Source organism: Citrus sinensis, chromosome 3 (assembly GCF_022201045.2).
Source record: "Citrus sinensis cultivar Valencia sweet orange chromosome 3, DVS_A1.0, whole genome shotgun sequence".
Lineage (NCBI taxonomy): Eukaryota > Viridiplantae > Streptophyta > Magnoliopsida > Sapindales > Rutaceae > Citrus > Citrus sinensis.
In genome coordinates this window covers 13536029-13550418 of record NC_068558.1, presented here as the reverse complement: position 1 = coordinate 13550418, position 14390 = coordinate 13536029, and the positions used below count along the sequence as shown (strand labels likewise).

At 30.7% G+C, this 14390-nt stretch overlaps 2 protein-coding genes across 2 annotated transcripts; one reads left to right on the top strand and one right to left on the bottom strand.

The window, feature by feature from the left end:
* Nucleotides 1-7162: 7162 nt before the first annotated feature.
* On the top strand, nucleotides 7163-9412 carry LOC127900586 (putative pentatricopeptide repeat-containing protein At1g12700, mitochondrial). Its single transcript, XM_052435742.1, has 4 exons — nucleotides 7163-7983; nucleotides 8040-8131; nucleotides 8251-8323; nucleotides 8384-9412. The coding sequence occupies exons 1-4, from the start codon at nucleotides 7645-7647 to the stop codon at nucleotides 8645-8647; spliced, it is 768 nt and encodes a 255-aa protein (XP_052291702.1). The 5' UTR covers nucleotides 7163-7644; the 3' UTR covers nucleotides 8648-9412.
* An 887-nt stretch (nucleotides 9413-10299) lies between these two features.
* Nucleotides 10300-12415, bottom strand: LOC102624119 (protein trichome birefringence-like 42). The gene is made up of 5 exons (XM_006477771.4): nucleotides 11874-12415; nucleotides 11438-11609; nucleotides 11178-11353; nucleotides 10852-11010; nucleotides 10300-10728 (listed from the first exon to the last, which is right to left on the bottom strand). The coding sequence occupies exons 1-5, from the start codon at nucleotides 12179-12181 to the stop codon at nucleotides 10434-10436; spliced, it is 1110 nt and encodes a 369-aa protein (XP_006477834.2). The 5' UTR covers nucleotides 12182-12415; the 3' UTR covers nucleotides 10300-10433.
* Between the last annotated feature and the right edge of the window lie 1975 nt (nucleotides 12416-14390).

Genomic DNA, 14390 nt, shown 5'->3' with positions numbered 1-14390 from the left:
ATGTTAATTTAGCTAATTGGCAAATTGTAAAAGAAGATTATATTTAGGGGGAGCAATTTGTGGAATCATTCTTTAAATACATGAAATATTTGTCATCATCAAAAAGGGGGAGATTGTTAACATATATATTTTCATAATGTTGATTTTGATGATAACAAACAAGATTAAGAATGATAAATATTTTAAGCTCAAATTCATATATGTTTTCATAATGTTGATTTTGATGATAACAAACAAGATTAAGAATGATAAATATTTTAAGCTCAAATTATTTTTGTGGAATCATTCTTTAAATACATGAAATGTTTGTCATCATCAAAAAGGGGGCGATTGTTAATATATATGTTTTCATAATATTGATTTTGATGATAACAAACAAGATTAAGAATGATTAATCTTTTAAGCCCAAATTATTTAATATTCTTTTTAAATAAATCATTATTTTTACATTCTAAATGTTTCATATTTAATGGAAAAATGATTTTATGAAATTGATTGTTTTTCAAAGTTTATGGTTTAATTGAAAGAATTTTGAAAACTTTGAAATAAAGAAGTATTGCTTGAAATTTTGGTGAAGGACTTATTTGAAAAGTGTCATAACATTTTTGGCTATATCATAATTTCATAAAGTTTTGGGATTGACATAGCATTACTTAGAAATTCTGAAATTGGACATATTTGTAAAGTTTCATAACGTTTTGGGCCCTAATACAGTTTTATAAAGTTTTGGGGTCAAACTATAATTTCAAAAAATAGTGCACTGGACAGGTTACTGTAGCATCCGGCTTACCGGATATAAAAACTGAAAAACCGAATATTGGGCAGAATGTATCCAGAACGTAAACGGCTTACCGGATTTCGTAACCAGCAAGCCGGATAGGCAAAATTCAAATTTTTGCCTTAACGGTAACATAAATCCGGCTTACTGGATTCCATAAACGTCAAACCGGATACGCCCAGAATGTGCATAACGACTAGTTTTTGAGTTCAAACTATATAAACTCAAAACCAATTCATTTTTTGTAAATCCAAGCAAGCAAGAACAAGTGCACACAACATATATTGAGCTTCAATTTCGTAACTCATCATTTATTAAATCATCTTTGTTCTTCAATTTGTCTATCCACTCTTAAAGAGAGATTCATTGTTGTATTTTTCATTTCTCATCAAATTGTGAGTGTACAAGTGTGAGAAACACTTGGAGTGAAGAGATTGGAGAGATAATCTCTTGTTGTAAAGGTTCATTGACACCTTGAAGTCAATTGTAAACGTTTGAAGCCTTGGAAAGGCTTGGATAGTGAAATCCTCAAGCCCGGTGTGCTTGGAGGTGCGGACATAGGCGGGGATTGCCGAACCACGTAAAAATCCTTGAGTTTGCTTTCTCTTCCCTTGCTCATTTATTATTGTGCTTTCATTGAATTTATTGTTTTCGAATTTATTAAGGCATTAGATTGGATTTGTTTGTGGTTTGCTTAGCTTAATTTTTAAAAACCCAATTCACCCCCCCTCCCCCCCTCTTGGATTGCCTAGTTAGTATTTCACTTTTCCCATTGACAAGTGTCAAGATGTGCAGATGGCGCATATAAATATGGGACCATTTCAACCCAAACTACAAAAGTATCAATCAACTAGACATGGTACGCAAAACCGTCGATTTCAATTTTCTTGGTTCTCGAAATTTCCTTGGCTTGAGTATTCGATATCAAAAGACAAAGCATTTTTTTTCCATGCTATATTTTTCATGACAAGCCATCTAAGAATGGTACATTTATTGTCGATGGGGTTCAAAATTGGAAGTATGTTGGTTGTGAAAAAACATGTCCTTTTGCTCAACATGAAGGAGGACACGGTTCTTCTCACGATGATGTCATGTCAAAATAGAGCAATTTAAAGGATCTATCCAAACATATTGATAAGAGAATGAATGCACAATCTTCACAACAAATTTTGGAGAATAGACTACGACTTAAAACCTCAATAGTAGCTACCAAGTGGTTACCAAAACAAGCATCTACTTTTAGAGGTCATGATGAGTCGGTTAATTCTCTTAATCGTGGAAATTTTATTGAATTAATTAAGTTGTTAGCAACAATGAATGAGGAGATTAATAAAGTTGTGTTAGAAAATGCTCCTAAAAATGCCCACTACGTAGAATAATATTGAATATTATTGCTTGTAAAGTACATCACAAGATTTGAGAGGAAGTGGGTGATGCTAAATTTTGTATCATAGTTGATGAGGCACTAGATGAATCTCACAAAGAACAAATTGCTATTATTTTGAGATATGTTGATTATGATAGTTTTATTCGAAAATGTTTCTTTGAAATTGTGAATGTCGATGAAACAAAGGTCTTGACTTTAAAAATGAGATATACAATGTGCTTGCTCGATACAATCTTTTAGTTGAAAATTTAAGAGGTCAAGGGTATGATGGTGCTAGTAATATGGCGGGTGAATGGAAGGGATTACAATCTTTATTTCTCAATGATTGTCCATATGTTTATTATCTACATTGTTTTGCTCATCGACTACAGCTCGTATTAGTTGCAATATCTAAAAAGGTGCATGAGGCATGGCTATTTTTTTTTTTCAAAGTTGCTAGTGCTTCTTTCAACCGTTATTCTGAGTTAAAATCTGCTAGAGAAAAAGAAATTATAGATTTGATAGCTTTAGAAGAGCTTGAGACTGGTACAGGGACTAATCAAGTTAGAACTTTACAAAGGGCTGGAGATACACGTTGGAGCTCACATTTTACTTCAGTTAGTAGGTTTATTTAGATGTTTGGTGCAACTCTTGAAGTTTTAGAAAAGATGATTAATGATGGATCTAGTCGAAATATGCTTGGAGAAGCTAAAGGTACACATAGGGAGATGAAATCCTTTGAGTTTGTGTTTATTTTGCTTTTATTAAATAAAGTTCTCGGAATTTCTGATATTCTTTGTCAAGCATTACAGAGAAAATCACTGGACATCTTGAATGCTTTGAATTATGTCTCAAGTACAAAAAGACTTTTGCAAGAGTTTCGAGATAGTGGATGGGATGATTTTATTCGAAGTGTAGTATCATTTTGTGAAAAATATGATATTATTATGCTTGATATGAGTGATTGTTATATGGAAGGTACAAAGAGTTCTTGTCAACGAAAAGACTATGTTACAGTTGAACATCATTATCACTTTGATATATTTAATGTTGCAAAAGATTTTCAATTGATGGAGTTAAACAGTAGATTCTCTTAGCAAACTGTGGAACTCCTTACTTTGAGCTCAGCATTGGATCCAATTGATGGGTTCAAATCTTTGATTTAGACAATATTTATTCTTTTGCTGAGAAATTTTATTCTCATGATTTCACTCCAAATGAGGTGCTTGCTTTGAGAAGAGATTAGAACATTATCAAATTGATGTGCTTTCTCATCCACGGTTTCAAAATATGACTTCCATTTCTGAGCTATATTGATAATTTGTTAAAACAATGAAGTCACAGCACTATTTGTTGATTGATAGATTAATTCATCTAGTCTTGACTCTTCCTGTTTCCACGGCCACAACAGAGCGTGCATTTTCAGCCACGAAACTTATCAAGACATCACTTCGTAGTAAGATGGAAAATGAGTTTTTTTTTTTTAGATTGTATGGTTATTTATGTTAAAAGAGAAATTACTGATACTGTTGACTCAGATTCTGTAATTGATGATTTTTATAATTCGAAACCTTGAAAAGTACAACTTCGGTAGCAAATTTGTATTGGGATTGTATTTTTATTTTATACTACTTTTTTAATTTATTTTTATTTACAATATAGATTCTACGCGTAAGGCTCCTAATGTCCCGTGTTATTAGGTGTATTTTGTCAGCTATATATATGGAATTTCATGTTCACTTGGTACAAATTTTTTTTACTTTTTTAATTTAGCCCAGGGTACTATAGGGTTCTAAGTTTGTCCCTACTGACTACCAATACCAATTTGGATTTTGATATTGTGTTAGTGTCATGATGTATCAAATTTATAATCCATACGCATAACTCATTAGTTGAAGTAAGGTCGAGCTTCATTGGTAAGAAGTGATTTTCCTAAACTTTAAGTTATTAAGCTCCCACATCACTTGAGACTCAAGTTGGAATTCAGATGTTGGAATCATTAGCATTATTCTTAACTAGTATATATAGTAAAAACTCAATAAATAAATATTCAATAAATGAATAACATTGATTAAATAATAAAATTTTTTAGTCCCGACTTGGGACGTTGTAATAAATTAATATATTTGCTAAATACGTATGATAAAAAAAATTTAAATCCTTAAGGTCCAATGAAAATATAAATTAATAATTAATCGAATACAAAACTTAATAATAAAAAAATATAAAATTGGTAATATTAAATAGCTTTTTTCTTACAACTTCAATTATCTAAATTCAACTCTTTCCAAAATATGTATCTAAAGTTGTTTTTTTTTCCCTAATGATTTCAAACTAAATATTAAAAAATAATTGAATATAACTTGAGTTACTTTTGTATTTTTTTTTTCTAATATCAAAGGCTCACACAATAGTGACAAATATGTAAATGATTATACAAATTGAACAAAGAAAAAAAGATATTGTGTAATACAAGTTTCCTAACTACACTATACTATTATGCATAGCACTCGAGGTTTTTTTTCCCCCCTTTAAAGCAAGTAGGGGAGCCGTTATTTCTATTTTATTAGAAGAGATATTGTTGACTTGAAAAAGCACAATTATTGGAATGTACCAACAAACTCTTCTAAAACAAGGGAAAAAAAAACTCTCTCTAAATTAATAAATATTTAATAAATTATTCATTCATTTATAAATAAATAAATTTACTAAAATAATTTTTTTTAGTCTCAACAATATTATTTTATAGAGGTTTTACTATACATGTACAACTATTGTTTAATAAATATTTTGTTTTCCAAAGGCTAATAAATTTTAATTCAAGAAAGTCAACTTTTTAATTGAGTTGATCATAGACTTTTTTTGTCTCGTTCTTGAGGACGAGAGTTTGAATGTTCTTATTGGTATCAAAAATTATTTATTTATCAATTTTTTGATTTTATATTTCAAAATTGGACTAATATTCAAGAAGTGTTAGTTATATGTGGTAAAAAATGGAGTGAACAAAAGAGCACATTATCCCATCTAAACCCAAATCAGTTTAGATAGTTTGTAACTGATTTGGTTGGGGTTAAAAATATGAGTGAATCTATTTAAAATACTTTTTATCTCTTCAAACCCCTTTTACTTTTTATTTCTAATAACTATTTACCACTTAATGAAAATATTATAATAATCATTCACACTCCACTCTTCTACTTTCCCTATGTTGTGTTTATTTATTAGAGTGGAAATGAGTGTGATTTCTTCTTACTCTGACGTTTACTTACTCATTTAAGGAATAGAGTGTGAGTTCCATTCCGTGGGTTCTATTCATTTTTAAAATAATGAGTGAGATTCCCATGAGGGAGGGTGAGAATGAAAATCCGCTATTCTAAAATGATATAATTATATTTATTAAAATAAAATAATGTGATATATTTATCTAAATAATATTATTATTGTTAAAGATGAAGCTCAAATTTGAATTTAAGAACGCATGCAATAAGTCAGATATATTCTGAGATTGCACATGACATATCGGTTGATAACTGACTACATGTTAGTTGTAGAAATTCAAGGAGCTATATGACATTCTTGTAACATCGGTTAAATAAGTAAGTGGTACACGTGATACGGTTGTTATTCACGAGGGGAAATTCTGGGCTTCTTCACAACAAACCCAGAAGACAGCAGCTGATTGGTGCAAGGTCTTTCTAGATCCTCTATTGGTTATATATATGCCTTTATGGTTAGATCTAAACATAGAGTGATTCAATAACACCTTCTGAGAAACCTTGTATCTTGAAAAAACTCTAATAGCGAAACTTTTCTTCTCTTTCGCAATGGATGTAGGCTCACTTTGTGGTCGAATCAGTATAAATCTTGGTGTCAAGTGTGTGTGTGTGTGTTTGATTCTGATTTCTTGAATTTCTTGTTCAGGTTGCAATTGGTTCTTTAATCATACTAAAGCTTGCATTCGTTAAGTCAATTTTGAGATTACAGAACATAAGGAGTGGATCTCGGGGAATCTAAATCGGTGTCTTATCTTGTTTAGTTTCAACAATTATATTATTCAATAAATATTACATTTGTTAAAAACAATAACATTAAACTTATTTAAATATAATATTATTATATTGGGTTAAAAATAATAATTTATATTGATTCTTCGTTAAAATTACTTAAAAATAATATTACAATATTTATAGAGAATTAATAATGTTACTATATACTATTTCTATTTGAAAATATAATATTATTATATTTATTTAATTTTAATAATTATATTTATTTAATATTAATAATTAACAATAATAAATAGTTTATTCTAAGCAAATATTAATTTTATACTATATTGTTAATAATAATGTTTCATTTGTGTTGCTCTTATTAGTAACTTTTAATTTACATAGTTAAGATTAAAATTAATAAAAACTTGTGATTTACATAATTAACAAATATTAATAATTACTATTAATTTACATAGTTAAGATTAAAATTAATAAAAACTTGTGATTTACATAATTAACAAATATTAATAATTACTATTAATTTATATAATTAAAATTATTATAAAATAAATATTTTTATTTGACAAATATATTTTTTATTCACTTTGTAATTAAAATTCTTCTAATATGAGTAAAAATAATTTGAAATAATTTATTTCCAATCCAAAATAAAGTAAACCCATAAATGAGATTTTGATTTTTATTCTATACTTCAATTTCAATGTAAATAAATAATCGACTTTTACTCACACTCTATATTTTTAATAACAAGATTCCTACTCTCATTTGAGAAGTAAACACTATCTAAATAGATTTTAAATTTTGAAATAAATCTGATTGAGCATGTAATCATGTACGTAATTGTACACAATCCATTACGTATCATAATTTTATTGATTGACATCCCATAATTAGATTAATAAAATCATGGTACAAAACTTATTGTGTAAAATAACATGTGCAATGATACTCACTTTCTCTTAACGATTTTTTTTTTATTTTGTTTTAATAATTAATACATACCATATCCATATTCTAATTACTGTATGTCTCTGCGTCTAACAGAGGGGCATTTGATTTGATCTCACAAAATCAACGGACTGCAATGCTTCACAGAATTTCATTCCGTTCTTCTTCTTCAAAAACAGCTTTAAACTGTAAGCTAACATCTTCTCTCACTCACTTCCGGAGCCTCTCATCTTCTGATTCCAGAAATAATCTCTCTTCTTTGTTTCGAAAAACGGCAAAACCAAGCTACACTTTCTAAATTCCTCAATGAGAATTGCAAATCAGGTAACTTCACTTTGAACGAATCACTTGATTTCTTTGATTACATGATTCGTCTGAAATCCCCACCTCCTTTGTCATCTCTCACTTTTTTATTTACTGCACTTGTTTAAGAAAAATCATTATGATACTGTTTTCTCGCTTTACTGGAGGTTTAACTCAGCTGGGTTGATGCCTGATTTGACTTTACCAAACATTTTTGAATAGTTGCTTTTTGCAATATGGGTAGTATTTCCGATGGTTTTTTGGTTTTTGGGAGCATCTTGAGGAGGGTTTTTGCCCCAGATGCTATGACTTTTACTACTTTGATTAAGGGATTTTGTACAGAGATAAGGATTTTAGAAGCCACTAAACTGTTTAAGAAAATGGTTGCTTTTGGCTGTAGTCCTGATATCATTACAAATGGCACTTTGATTAAAGGATTGTGTCAGACAGGCAATACAATTCTTGCACTTAACTTGCATGAAGAGATGATCAACAGGAATGATAAATCAGGTGTTATTTGTAAGCCTGATGTTGTTACTTATGGTAGGATCATTGATGGTCTTCGGAAAGACGGTTAAGTAGACAAGGCAAATGAAGAGTAACATGACTTATCAAAATGTGATTGTTACAGCTGTTTAATTCATGGTTTTGTTGTGTTGCTAATTGGGATGTGGCTAAACATTTGTTTGTTGAGATGACTGATCAAGGTGTACAACCCATGTGGTAACATTTGGTGTGACGATCGATGTATTATGCAAGAACGGAAAGGTAGAATAAGCAAGTGAAATGTTAGAATTGATGATACAAAGAAATGTGCATCCTGATATAGTCACTTACAGCAGGTTGTTGGATGGGTTTCACTTGATAGGTAGAATTGCTGATGCAATGAACCTCTTTATTTCAATGATGAATAAGGTGTGTAGACCTAGTGTTGTTAGCTACAGTATCTCGATCAATGAGCATTGCAAAAGGTAGAAAGTAGAGGAAGCAATAAGTTTGTACACGGAAATGGTTTCAAAAGGGATTAGACCTGATGTTGTTACTTATAACACCTTGTTAACTGGCGTCTTTCAGGTAGGTAGGGTTGGAGATGCCCGTAAACTGTTTGATTGGATGAAATCTAACAAGGTTGTCATGATTCAAGGACATATATTGCACAAATTGATGGTCTTTGTAAGAATGGTTATCTTTGAGAGGCATTGGAACTTTTCAATAATTTTTTTAAAACTGCAAGTTTAAATTCTTCATTGAAATCTTTAATTGCATTCTTGGTGGATTTTGTGAAGCAAGGAGATTGGAAAAGGCATGGTAGTTATTTCACAAATTGCCTCATCATAGGTTGGTTCCAAATGTTGTAACACATACCATCATGATCATGGGCTCGGTAGAGAAGGACAACTAGAAACGGTGAATGATGTGTTACTGTTTGTGGATAGAAATGATCGTGCTCCAAATGCAGTCACATCTGATACAGGTATGTGCGGTTTCTTGTAAAATAACAGGATGCAAAAAGCGGTTGAGCTTCTTCACAAAATGAAAGAGGGAAATGTGATGCCGGATGCACATCTATATTCCATAGTCGTGGAATCACTTGCAACGGATTGAAAATATCGTGAATGTCTGGACTTGCTACCTTCATTTCCTGTTCATGAGCCATCGACATGATGAAAGAAACTTCTTATGAGGCCAATGGAGAACTTGTTTTGAGGTTGGCTTTAAACTGTCAAGCTGATGGGATGGATTGAATTTAGATTGGTTATCTGCAGAAATTTGCATGACTTCTTGAATTGGTAAGCTTGCTAAAAGAGCATGAGTAATTGTCAGTTTTACAAAGGCATATATATGCATTCTTTCAACCTTCTTCTGCATCTCGTAAGCTGTGAGTTGGTGAAATATTCTATTCTGTTTATAAAATTAAATCTCTAGAACCAGTGTTTTTCTTGAAATGTGTATTTATTGTCGTAGTTACTTTATGAAATGAGTTTTACTTGTTTTGTGGTTCAATATTTGGAATTTAGCTTTGTTATCATGTGAAATGGTTGGTAGAATTGTTATACTGCTTTCAACTGGATGAAACACTTGGGCTTCTGAATTACAGTTGTGGAGAAAACTCTTATTACAAATACAGAAAATTGAATGGAATGCAGTGATTATGATGAGTGGCATGTGTGTATCTTATGTGACCTCATGGTATTGCTTATGTGAAATGTGTTTTTCTTGAGATTGTTTCCCAATGATTTTTTGCTTCCTTGATGTCCTTTTTTTCTTTCTTTTATGGGCATGAATATCTGCCTTAGGAGATTCTGATAGGTTAATTAGTGGCAATTACATTGTGTTTATGGTATTAGAGCTCTACATGTTATTACATTTCAGAATCTTGTTAGAGTCATGAACTGGATTGACTGAAAACTTCATTCTTATAATACTCGGAGTCAAAAGTTGTGTTAGGTTTTGATCGGTAAAATGAGGTTGACAAGAAAATGCCTTTGGTACCCAGGGTTGTGAAAATTTGATAATTATGCTCTTTAAAATGGTATGGTGCAATTCTTCTGGTGTGCAATGTTTCTTCTTCAAGTCATAATCTTTGAGTTGGTGTGTTGTACTATTCTGGGCAGTAGCTCATGAGGTAATTTCCATGACTGATGCAAAAACTTATTAAAAACGGTAAATAATAAAAATAGATCAATTGTAGTAATCAATTTGTGAAATGAGATTTGCTAGTTTTGAGGTTCAAGGATTGAGATGAACTTGTTAGCGACTAGAATTGTTATGCTGCTTTCATGAGATGAAATGAGTTATAGTTATTCTACACGCTTAAAATTGTTAAAAAATCGAAGTGCATTGCATCAATTTCTCTTCAAAATAAAGTGAACCAATTTGCTATCTCAATCTTTCACAAATTTGAATCCATGGACACTGTATTGATCTCCAAAGGTAGAATAAGAATGAACAAAACCAAGAAAAATGCTTGTTGGGAATATTTGCTTATTGTATAGATGAAGAAAATTAATCCAGAAAATTGCTTCTAAATCAAAGCTGTATAGAGTAGCTGGTTCCAAGTATCTGGAACACCAGCGAGACACCAATGGCTGCAGTCATCAAAAGCGCTGCCTCTGCCAGTGTAAACAGAAGGGTGGCCGTCTCTTCTCAGTTGAGTTAGCAGTGTAATGTCAAGCAAATAAGCAGGTTTGGCCATTGAACTTATTACACTCTTTACAACAGCTTCTCCAAGATGAGCAGGGCCTGGATATTTTGGTCCCTTCATGGGTTCAGTTTGTCCATCACAACCCTTTGCTGTTGGATCTCCCCATTCCCTGCCACTGAATTGGAGAAGAACAGAGATCGATTAATTGGTAACCTGTCTAAACTTACAACATTGCGCTGGAGTCTTTGATATATAGTCTTTGCTGGTGTGTGTATATATATATATATATCGGTCTTACTCGACATGAACTGCTGCAACTCCTTGGAAGAAGACTTTAGTTTTTGAAAAATCAATGTTAGAACCCACCCATTTAGCCCAAGTTGTTAATGCTATCTTCAGAGCTTCCATACGATCCATCTGTTTAAAAATCTTCCTTCCCACTTGAAAGTAATCCCATCTGCCATCAAAAACCAAAAATAGGTTAACTCTCTGCTTATCAGACTTGTAACCTGTAAGGTAAAACTTTTCACGTATGCTTTAGGTTTTTGATACAGTGCATGTGTATATATATATGTACGTATACACACACAACAATAGTTGTATAGTTAAAAATATATGACACACTTTTGAGATTTTCCAGTGTGGATCCACCAATGATAAGTGTTGAAGATCAACATATCCACTCCTAGCCACTGATGGCCAGTGCTGATTGAATCAAGCTTCAGAATTTTGCCAATTTTATCATGAACAAGATCCACCAAGAATCCATTTTTTAACCATATAACTGAGGTCTCATACTCCTGCAAATACAAAAACTTAGTTTGTAATCAAGATCTATTTAATATGAAAACAACTTGTATTTATTATATATATGGAAAGCCTACCTGGAGAAAAAATGTAGAAAGCAGGCCTTTCTGAGAAATTGTGTAATTGGAATCAGGGACAGCAAAGTGAAGCATGCATGCTAGTGATAGCCACATATTGTTACTGAGAGAGTCCCCAACAAACATAATCTTTTTCCCTCTGTATCTCTCCAAGAAATCTCGACCATCGAACCTACTTGATCATACAACCAAAAAGATCAACAATCGGGTGTTTGCTTGTGCTCGGGTACTTAATCGAGTAATTTTTAAGCAGTTTTATTTTATTGACCACCTGAATTTAAATCTTAAGAAGATAGGGACTAAAAAATTTATCTAGATTTTATTATCTTTTTTACCTTTTAAAAAAATGTAATTGTATATCTGTGTCTTTTTATTAAAGCCATATGAAAAAAATGAAACCAACAAACAAACAGACAACAGGAATAGTTTTCGTCACCTTGGAAGGTTGCAAGCAGAAGGCTGCCATCTGTATTTAAGATACTTCTTATCAGGCCTACCATTTCTTTGGCAATCAAATCCTCCTCTTAAGAATGGACAATTCCATGAACTGTAAAGTGGGTATGAATCATCATAAACCCAACTCCCTTCAAAATAACTGCAGCCATTTTTGTGCCGCTGCTTCTGCTCCGTCCTTGTAATAATACCATAACTGTGAGTCAAATTTGCATGCACTTTGGCTTTAAGGGTAGCTAGTAGAAACCCAAAGAAAAGATGATAAAAGATACCAGGCCAAGCATCAGCCATCTGAAAATTTTACAGAATTTGAGTTGATTAATGGTAATATATCTCTCTCACACACATATACAAGTGTATATCTATGCATCAGAATTAACTGTTTGGTAGATTTTGCATTAAGGTTCGTTTATGGTAACATGATTTTATGTTTTTATTGCTGAATCCAGAGAGATTGGACATGTGGGGGACCAAATACATGTGTGAGGAGATTACAGTTTTGGACCCGTGACTTACATGTTTTAATTTTAAAATAAAGGCTATGAATTGTGACTAAAGTTGTATCTAGATTTTACATATATATAATCAGATTTGAGCCATGTTTTGAAGATTAATTAACATTATTGTTTGTTAGATTATATTATAATTACATTTATGGAAAGATAATTATATATAGGACTGTTGACAGCTGAGGATTGGTATGAACGAGAGTGTTTAATTTATCAGACAAAATAAAATTTTACCGTGCTGGACAAATAATTAATGTGATAGGGTATGTAGAATAAACCAATATAATATAAAATAGTAGGCTATATAAATTCCGAAAATATATAAAGAAATTATTGTGTGATCTTTTTCTTTCTTGCCTATTTGCAGTGATAATCATGTTTAATATAGACATTCTTATGAGTAATTAACAGAGCTTTTTGTTTCTCACCTTTTTGAATTCTTTCGTAAGTAAAGAATTTAATAAATACGTAATTGAAAAAGAGAGAGAGGGAGATCAATAAAAATGTTCACAAAAAATCAGCAAACTGTTAAGTTTTTTTTTTAATAATAAAATTGTAAAATTTATCTAATTTAATTTGGAAAATTAAGTAATGACAGCAATAAGCCTAATAAAAAACCTATTTGCCGTTAGTCTTCAAATAGCTTCTCTTATAAAAAAACATGTTTTACATGATTAAAAATTATATTGTTAATTTAAATAATAATATTTTTTTTTTTTGTTATTACTCACTCCTAATTTAAATAACTAAAAATATATGTCATATCTCAAGGATTTGTAAACCTCATCTGTTTTGTTATCTTTGAGATCTTTTCTAAGAAATAAATGAGGATTTTATTTTTAAAAACTTACATAATTCACAGTTATTTTTATTTTAAAAAATGTTTTTTTCATTTCAATTATTCAAATTCACCAGGGTAAAACTATTAAATTGAGCAAATTAACAATCAAAAAATAAGGATGTGTTGGGATATTTTACAAACGATAACCGTTAGAGAAGTGAGGCAGAGCTAAACTAGGGATGTAAAGAGAATTTTCCTGATTCATTTATTATTGATTCTAAAATAAAAGTATAGAATTAATTTATATTTGACTTGTTATGATATCATACATCAAATCCAAAAGTTGTTTTATAAACTCAAATATAATTTTATTGATTCAACTTTTCAATTGTTGGACACGACTATTGAGATAATGTATGATACATCATAATGTATCATAGCACTACCCTTGATTTTGAATCAATACCTTATACCTGCATCATGTATCATTGAAAATCTTTTGAAATAGTTATGAGTAAAAAAGTCTGTGATAATGACGAGTGATAGTTAATAAAATGTATAAAGTTTTTGAAAATGATGAGTAATAAACCTATTTATAAGTACTTATTTTTGTCCTATTTAAAGTATAAGAAACCAAAAATGAATTTCTTTACCTTTAAGATAAAAAAATAAATTAGTGCCTCAAAATGAATTAAATTAAGAAACTTATTTAGTAAATTATGTGACTTTAATTTATTATTTTCTTAAGGTAGCCGTTTGCAATTAAAATCTAGATAATTTATAGGATAAATTTTGGATTACTCCTCATGAATTGACTATTTTCAAATAACTCTCTTACTTTTGAAATCTTAAGTTACTCTCGTTTTTGTTCAAAGGATAAGGGAAAAATGGGGGTGGATTGATGATTGATTTTTTTTTTTTTTTGGTCTTTTTAACAAAAATTAGGAGGTAAATTGAGATTTTTAAAAGTAAGAAGGTGATTTGAAGATGGTCAATTCAAAAAGAGATACTTCAAAATTAACCATAATATATACATACATGTGAATTTTTTATTTTTCCAGTGAACTAAAGTCTAACTCCAGTAATAAGGAGTCCTTAGGATTTAGGTCATAAGTTCGAGCTTCAATAAATACTTGAGTTAATAAAATAAAAATGTTTTTAGTAGTTAGCCGAGCTAGGTGGTGTAAGTGAAAGTTTAAATAATATATGT

Bases quoted from the DNA above. Each gene is read 5' to 3' on its own strand.
- LOC102624119 (XM_006477771.4), bottom strand. From the start codon at position 12,181: ATGGCTGATGCTTGGCCTGGTATCTTTTATCATCTTTTCTTTGGGTTT. The intron at 11,610-11,873 runs GTGACGAAAACT...ATGATCAAGTAG, and splicing joins TCTGCTTGCAACCTTCCAAG to GTTCGATGGTCGAGATTTCT. The intron at 10,729-10,851 runs GTAAGACCGATA...TCTCCAATTCAG, and splicing joins GTTGCAGCAGTTCATGTCGA to TGGCAGGGAATGGGGAGATC.
- LOC127900586 (XM_052435742.1), top strand. From the start codon at position 7,645: ATGGGTAGTATTTCCGATGGTTTTTTGGTTTTTGGGAGCATCTTGAGG. The intron at 8,132-8,250 runs GTAACATTTGGT...CACTTACAGCAG, and splicing joins CAAGGTGTACAACCCATGTG to GTTGTTGGATGGGTTTCACT. The intron at 8,324-8,383 runs GTGTGTAGACCT...TGCAAAAGGTAG, and splicing joins TTATTTCAATGATGAATAAG to AAAGTAGAGGAAGCAATAAG.